At 37.5% G+C, this 7,713-nt stretch overlaps 3 protein-coding genes across 3 annotated transcripts; 1 reads left to right on the top strand and 2 right to left on the bottom strand.

The window, feature by feature from the left end:
• Window positions 1–880: 880 nt before the first annotated feature.
• LOC113472337 lies at window positions 881–2,730 on the bottom strand. The gene is made up of 2 exons (XM_026832045.1): window positions 2,419–2,730; window positions 881–953 (listed from the first exon to the last, which is right to left on the bottom strand). Exons 1-2 carry the CDS (start codon window positions 2,722–2,724, stop codon window positions 903–905), a joined length of 357 nt encoding a protein of 118 aa, XP_026687846.1. The 5' UTR covers window positions 2,725–2,730; the 3' UTR covers window positions 881–902.
• A 178-nt stretch (window positions 2,731–2,908) lies between these two features.
• Window positions 2,909–5,966, top strand: LOC103521290 (DNA repair protein RAD51 homolog 1). The gene is made up of 4 exons (XM_026832043.1): window positions 2,909–3,267; window positions 4,024–4,153; window positions 4,514–4,635; window positions 5,807–5,966. The coding sequence occupies exons 1-4, from the start codon at window positions 3,251–3,253 to the stop codon at window positions 5,928–5,930; spliced, it is 393 nt and encodes a 130-aa protein (XP_026687844.1). The 5' UTR covers window positions 2,909–3,250; the 3' UTR covers window positions 5,931–5,966.
• Window positions 5,967–6,854: 888 nt separating this feature from the next.
• On the bottom strand, window positions 6,855–7,707 carry LOC103521289 (prostatic spermine-binding protein-like). Its single transcript, XM_008486400.3, has 2 exons — window positions 7,651–7,707; window positions 6,855–7,429 (listed from the first exon to the last, which is right to left on the bottom strand). Exons 1-2 carry the CDS (start codon window positions 7,663–7,665, stop codon window positions 7,118–7,120), a joined length of 327 nt encoding a protein of 108 aa, XP_008484622.1. The 5' UTR covers window positions 7,666–7,707; the 3' UTR covers window positions 6,855–7,117.
• Window positions 7,708–7,713: the final 6 nt, after the last annotated feature.

Here is a 7,713-nt window from a genome sequence, read left to right as displayed (position 1 = left end):
CTATATGCTCATACCTTTTCATCGTTAAGCTGTTTGATCTGCATGGCATAGCTCTGAAGTTCTCTAAAAAAAAAAAAAAAAAAAAAAAAAAAAAAAAAAAATCGACCAAAACGAGGGGGAAGTAGGTTTCCCAAAATTTGTTTTAGGAAACCGAAAGCTCAAAATGGTTGAGAAAGAACAGCTAAAAAATTCACCATTCGAAAAAAATCTGGTAGTCATAATAAAAAAAATCCAGCATCAGCATTAAGTTTTAAAATGCTTACAAAACTTATACGAAATTTCCTGACAAAAGTACCAAGGAAGCAAAAGTTTTTGCTCCATTTCTGTAGTAAGCGCCATGTTTTAGGAAACCGAAAGCTCAAAATGGTTGAGAAAGAACAGCTAAAAAAATCACCATTCGAAAAAAATCTGGTAGTCATAAAAAAAATCCAGCATCAGCATTAAGTTTTAAAATGCTTACAAAACTTATACGAAATTGCCTGACAAAAAGTACCAAGGAAGCAAAAGCTTTTGCTCCATTTCTGTAGTAAGCGCTAAGCGCCACATCCAAGATATTGCCAGCAAAGTATTCCTCCCAGCAAAGAATTAGGAATCCCAATTAAAACCGCCAGCGAAAAACTGATCAAACAATACAGGCATGAGATGAAAACATTTCAAAGGTATACTTTTTTTTAAACCCAAAAATGATGCCCCAGATCATAACGCAAGACCCAGAACGCAAAATATCCGTAGCAGAGACAAAAAAGATTAGAAGGAACAGAAGAGAGGAGACAATTGACGATAATTTACATATAAACCTCACACATCCCAGACCCCTAAGCAACCCTGCAAAGCATATTTCTAGAGAAGCAATGACGAACATACAGGGTACTTCACGTACAGTATCAGATAAACAGGGTCCGTCATGAAGTCCCGCGCCAAGTTTTAACTCCGGACAATTTGAAAACGACTTCCTAGGTTTGAAGGGGCGGACATACCAACACACAAACACACCAATCAGACAATAGCAATGGGTTAGTGCTCTTAGATAGTTTGCAGCAAGTTAATGTAAATTCCACAGAAATAATTGGACTTGGCTTTCCTTCGGTCCTAACCCTAGCTAAGATCTTGTTAGATTACGTTTATGATCAATCTTAATTCGTCCCGTTTTCCTCTATTCTACTTATAAAGGAAAATGTTTGCTTAAGTGCCACATAAACTGGCAATAATCTTGCGCAACCCTGGTTAGTGCTCTTAGATAGTTTGCAGCAAGTTAATGTAAATTCCACAGAAATTATTGGACTTGGCTTTCCTTCGGTCCTAACCCTAGCTAAGATCTTGTTAGATTACGTTTATGATCAATCTTAATTTGTCCTGTTTTCCTCTGTTCTACTTACAAAGAAAAATGTTTGGTTAAATTTAAATGCCACATAAACTGGCAATAATCCTTTGATATTTCCTTCTCGCTCACCAGCAGTTTTTCTTTCTCTTCCAGTTGTTTTCTCAACTTGATCAGAGGGTCTTGTCTGTGAAAGAAAGGAAGAAGTGGAAAACGTTCAAATCAATACCTCCTGATAGTTTTATTATTATTATCATCATCATCAATTGAATGTGATATATAGATACCTAGTTAATAACCCTTTGATATTTCCTTCTCGCTCACCAGCAGTTTTTCTTTCTCTTCCAGTTGTTTTCTCAACTTGATCAGAGGGTCTTGTCTGTGAAAGCAAGGAAGAAGTGGAAAACGTTCAAATCAATACCTCCTGATAGTTTTATTATTATTATCATCATCAATTGAATGTGATATATAGATACCTAGTTAATAACTTAAAATTATTATTTTGAGGGAGGGGGGGGGGCATGGATATTAAACCCAGGACATTTTGCATAGCAGCAAGTGTATTACCAAAGGGCTAACTTTAACCCCTAAATTACCTATTTTCACAAATGCACATTTCGGAGAGAGAGGCCTAGTGGCCAAATTCCTTGACATTTAAAAATGACTAATTCACATTTAATTTACAGGGAAATGGCATCACAGCTGGAGACATTAAAAAGTTACAAGAAGCAGGCTATCATACAGTTGAGTCCATAGCTTACACACCCAAGAAAAATCTTACAGTTATCAAAGGCATTAGTGAAGCCAAAGCAGACAAGCTTCTAGTAAGTATAAAGGAAACCCAAGTGCTCAGAATCTTTATTATTTGCGCAACCCAAGAGACATGCTACGCATTGCTACGAGTTTACACACAAAAAGTCACAAAAGTCTGTCTCTTGTGTAAAGGTGTCACTGCTTCGACAACATATTCACCTCGTCGATCGACTATGTTTGGACACACCTTTAGATATTTGCTCCGAGTCACTTGCGCAAGTCAACTTGCTCAGGTATTTAATGCCCAGTGAACACTAAGCTTTAGAACAGGAAACACTTCAACTTACCTTCAATTGTGCAACCTGAGCCTCCAGTAGCTCGACGGATTTCTGTTCCGCCTGGAGGGAGTCGAACCCGATCTTCAGCTGCGACTTGAGCTTCTGAATCTCCTTGGTAGCCTCGGCGGTTTTGGCCTTCTCTTCTTCCAGCGAGCTGGTGAGGATTTTCACTTCTTCGGCCAAATCTTTGGAGTCGTAGGAAGACGTTGTGTTGCTTACATTGGAGGCGAGCTTTCTCACTTGCTCTTCTAGTTGGTCTCGCTCTAGTGTGAGACTTTCGATCTGAGCGTTCCATCGGGTCTCCTCTGTGTCCATTAGCGCAAAGAGGTTAAGTATTTCAAAAATTCCAAAATGAGTACTCAGCTGTATCCATTGGTGGATAATTCCGCTGTAGCAAATTAGAACCAAATATTTCCTTTATTGTTAAGATCCATTTGAATAACCGTTTTCTCATTTTATGTTCAGTTACCCATTGATCAGAATGGGGCAGAAGGTCCATTAGCGCAAAGAGGTTAAGTATTTCAAAAATTCCAAAATGAGTACTCAGCTGTATCCATTGGTGGATAATTCCTCTGTAGCAAATTAGAACCAAAAATTTCCTTTATTGTTAAGATCCATTTGAATAACCGTTTTCTCATTTTATGTTCAGTTACCCATTGATCAGAACGGGGCAGAAGGAAAATGCCTCTACATTGACACCGAGGGTACATTTCGACCTGAAAGACTCATAGCCATAGCAGACAGATATAAACTGATTGGAACGGATGTTCTGGACAATGTTGCCTATGCTAGAGCATACAATACAGACCATCAAACACACCTGCTCATAGATGCAAGTGCAATGATGGCAGAATCAAGGTAAAGTAGAGTTCTATACCTATTTCATTCATAGGCCCCTATTTCTGCGTGTATTAGTCGCTAGCTAAACACTATTCTTCCATTAGAAGCGATTACAAGCATTTTTGCGCCACACACGATTTTTCATATAACTTTACTGTAGAAAAGGTTCCATTTACTTCACATTAGATTTGATTACGTGTTTGTTTTAATACAATACAGACCATCAAACACACCTGCTCATAGATGCAAGTGCAATGATGGCAGAATCAAGGTAAAGTAGAGTTCTATACCTATTTTATTCATATGCCCCTATTTCTGCGTGTATTAGTCGCTAGCTAAACACTATTCTTCCATTAGAAGCGATTACAAGCATTTTCGCGCCACACACGATTTTTCATATAACTTTACTGTAGAAAAGGTTCTATTTACTTCACATTAGATTTGATTACGTGTTTGTTTTGCCACATCTCCGCAAATGGTTTGTCAGATTTTGTTGAAATAAGCAAATGATAAAAGATACATTCATTATTTTATTTCAGATTTTTTTTTCCGAATGTCACCTACTTGATTCAGATAATTATGTACTAATGAAGTAAGAATAAGCAAATGATAAAAGATACATTCATTATTTTATTTCAGATTTTTTTTTCCGAATGTCACCTACTTGATTCAGATAATTATGTACCAATGAAGTAAGTACCTACCTACTGAGTAGGAGTAATCTGCGATATTTTATGCCCTATATCCATTTAACAATAACTTTGGTGCCCTCAGGTATGCTCTGCTGATAGTAGACAGTGCGATGGCACTCTACAGAACTGACTATTCGGGCAGAGGAGAGCTGTCTGCTCGACAAATGCACCTGGCCCGATTCCTGAGAATGCTGTTACGACTGGCTGATGAGGTAAGTTGTAACTTTTCAGCACTTCAAAAACAAGAAACAAAAAAAAGATTTGATAAAGGAAACGGGAACTGCTAAAGTTTTTAAGGTCTTATCTTCTCTAAAGCAAAAAGAGAAGGCAGAGAGGAGAGGAGAAAGTCAACTGTTCTGAGAACAAACCTTATCTATAGCAGATAAAATCCGCCCCGGGCAGGAATCGGACCCGCGATCTAGCGCGTACAAGGCAGACGCGCTACACTCCAAGCTAACCAAAACACTAGGGCTCGCAAGCCTAGCTTAGCCCTGTGTATAACCTCCTATTACTTCCCTGCAAAGCATTGTTGTTTCCAAGATGTTTAAAAACAAACACTGTTATGGTTTCAGTTTGGGGTAGCCGTGGTGATTACAAATCAGGTCGTAGCACAAGTAGATGGAGCAGCTATGTTCAATGCAGACCCCAAAAAACCAATAGGAGGAAATATTATGGCACACTCTTCTACCACTCGGTAAGTAGAAATTTTTTAATACCTAGGGACTTTTTTACTTTCTATTACTACAGTATAGCGGAGCTATACTAGTAATGAAAGTATTGCAATCGGTCCAAATTTTCAAAATCGGGAAATGGTTGGAAATATCCGTTTTGGGATCCCCTGATGTCAAAAAAGTGATTTTTAGCCCATGGTCTGTACGTATGTATGTACGCCCCCAAAAAACCAATAGGAGGAAATATTATGGCACACTCTTCTACCACTCGGTAAGTAGAAATTTTTTAATACCTAGGGACTTTTTTTGAGTTCAAGTTCATTATAGAGAAAATATTATAAACCCCCAAAAAACCAATAGGAGGAAATATTATGGCACACTCTTCTACCACTCGGTAAGTAGAAATTTTTTAATACCTAGGGACTTTTTTTTTGAGTTCAAGTTCATTATAGAGAAAATATTATTAATCTATAGGAAATGTTACTGTTATACAATATACTACATTCCCAAGGGCCTCAATATTTCCAGGATACTCTGCTCTCTCTGCAAAACATAACGCAGTACAGCACCAGAGCACATAATCTGAATCTCCTGGAAATTCCTAGACATAGGACTCAGGTATATGGTAATTCTTACCATGTATCTGCAGTTAGATTATGGAATTCTCTTCATAGGGATATAAGAGACTCACAAAGTCTAGGAGCATTCAAGACTTCCCTGGTAAAATATCTTAAAGGCTCACAGTGAAAGAAAAAATTAGTGGTCGGGTGGAAGAGCTTCTCTAGGAAAACCCTGAAAGAAAGCCATAAAAAATAATAATAGTAATAATAAAAAGGCTCACAGTGAAAGAAAAAATTAGTGGTCGGGTGGAAGAGCTTCTCTAGGAAAACCCTGAAAGAAAGCCATAAAAAATAATAATAATAAAGTCATAAATACATAACTGTAACATAACACACTATTATCTTACAACAGCAGAATGGACTTACAACATCCCAATTATACAGAACTGATAAAAGCTTGACCCCTAAACCAAGTCTAACTTGGTTTTGTAGGTGTGTTAAATGACTTAAATGTGAGTAAAGTGAGTAGCTTGCAGCCGAATGAAGAGTAAAATCCCCATCACTAGAATGTGACGCTAAAAATTCCCCTTAAAAAAAAACCCCTTTGTTAATAAATTATTATTGTAAATTCCAGGTTATATCTTCGCAAAGGTCGGGGTGAGACAAGGATATGTAAGATATATGATTCTCCCTGCCTGCCTGAAGCAGAGGCAATGTTTGCTATTAACAATGATGGTATTGGAGACGTCAAGGAGTAACACAGTTCTGTCAGTGACTACTTTGAAATGACCACGTTTTATGTATGTAATGTCTTAAAGCAATGTATGTACCTGTACCCCAATGAATTTGCCTCCCTGCCTTAGACTGCAAGAGTAAAGGGAATGTGAGTAAGTGAGTAGCTTGCAGCCGAATGAAGAGTAAAATCCCCATCACTAGAATGTGACGCTAAAAATTCCCCTTTAAAAAAAACCCCTTTGTTAATAAATTATTATTGTAAATTCCAGGTTATATCTTCGCAAAGGTCGGGGCGAGACAAGGAGGGACTTTTTCCAAAATCTAGGGACTTTTTTCTTTCGATCTAGGGATATATTTTTTTTCCATCTGGCAACACTGCGAGTCGAGCAGTCGAGACAAGTGATAAAAGATAAACTTAAAAAAAGTAAAGTAAAAAGGTAAAAGAACTGATGAAGAGATTACAGGCAATGTTTGCTATTAACAATGATGGTATTGGAGACGTCAAGGAGTAACACAGTTCTGTCAGTGACTACTTTGAAATGACCACGTTTAATGTATGTAATGTCTTAAAGCAATGTATGTACCCCAATGAATTTTCCTCCCTGCCTTAGACTGCAAGAGTAAAGGGCTTTCCAGTCCTATGCTGGTAGTATAAATAAGGTATACTCTATTCTAAGTGTAATTACGCCGACCCTATTGAAGTAAAAAGGCTAGGAAGAAGAAGATTAACTGTGTTGTAATTAGGGTATAATGAGCTGGAGTAAAGGGCTTTCCAGTCCTATGCTGGTAGTATAAATAAGGTATACTCTATTCTAAGTGTAATTACGCCGACCCTATTGAAGTAAGGAAAAGGCTAGGAAGAAGAAGATTAACTGTGTTCTAATTAGGGTATAATGAGCTTCCCAGTGTACATTTTGAATAATAAATCTATTATTAAAGAAAACTTGTTTGATTAAAAAACAAGATGTTGTGCCTATTTATTTATTAATCTGACAGAAAGATTACAATAATCTATCACTTGTGAACATTAAAATCTCCATTTCTGGGGAAGGATTAGATGGAGATCTAGGTGCTTTAGCATGAGAGTTTCAAAAAGGGGGAGCTAGATTGCACAAATTATGACACCACAAGGGAACCTAGTAATGAAGCATCCAACTTTTACAGCTTCAGCAAAATCCTGCAGTTGAACAGCCAAAGGGGCTAAGTATTTCTAATCACTGAAATCACTATCACCATCATCTTGACTGTCTCCATCACTGCCACTACCTCCATCACTCTCACCACCATCATTGTCATCATCACTGTAATCAGCATCAACATCCATAGAAAAGGAAAACTTGGCTCCTCCTGACTTGGCACTTTTCTTATCAGTGCTCTTATCACTCGGTTTGACCTTCTTCTTTACTTGACTTTCACCTTCCTCCTCATCTTCTTTGTCCCAATCTTTCATACTTGCTCCCATCATGAAGTTATTCCTAAGAACATCCCATGTTTTGCCTGTTTTATTAGCTTGTGTGGAAATCTGAAAACATATTGCATACATTTTAGTTAAGGGCACTTTTTTTTAATCACAAATTTAATTTTTGGTCTATTTCTCTTTGATAGGTAAATTTTTACCTCTCCATACTTTTGGATCATTTGAAAGCAAAATAAGTTAAAAGAATACCTAGCTAAAGGTTTCATTACAAATGTGTGGGCTCTGATAGATGCTTACTGTAAATAGTTCTGCTGAGGAATCTTTACCTTGTTTGGTGCCATCTCCTGGTCACTATCACTTTCACTTTTGACAGGGTTGTCTACATTTTC

This window comes from Diaphorina citri, unplaced genomic scaffold, assembly GCF_000475195.1.
Source record: "Diaphorina citri unplaced genomic scaffold, Diaci psyllid genome assembly version 1.1 scaffold4923, whole genome shotgun sequence".
Classification (NCBI taxonomy): Eukaryota; Metazoa; Arthropoda; class Insecta; order Hemiptera; family Psyllidae; genus Diaphorina; species Diaphorina citri.
This window is presented reverse-complemented; position numbering and strand designations above follow the sequence as displayed.

What these genes read in the sequence shown, in the direction of transcription:
- LOC113472337 (XM_026832045.1), bottom strand. Translation starts at nt 2,724, where the DNA reads ATGGACACAGAGGAGACCCGATGGAACGCTCAGATCGAAAGTCTCACA. An exon ending in CTCAGGTTGCACAATTGAAG is followed by an intron (nt 954 to 2,418) that starts GTAAGTTGAAGT and finishes CTTCAAACCTAG; the next exon opens with GAAGTCGTTTTCAAATTGTC.
- LOC103521290 (XM_026832043.1), top strand. An exon ending in TGTTACGACTGGCTGATGAG is followed by an intron (nt 4,154 to 4,513) that starts GTAAGTTGTAAC and finishes TTATGGTTTCAG; the next exon opens with TTTGGGGTAGCCGTGGTGAT. An exon ending in GCACACTCTTCTACCACTCG is followed by an intron (nt 4,636 to 5,806) that starts GTAAGTAGAAAT and finishes TGTAAATTCCAG; the next exon opens with GTTATATCTTCGCAAAGGTC.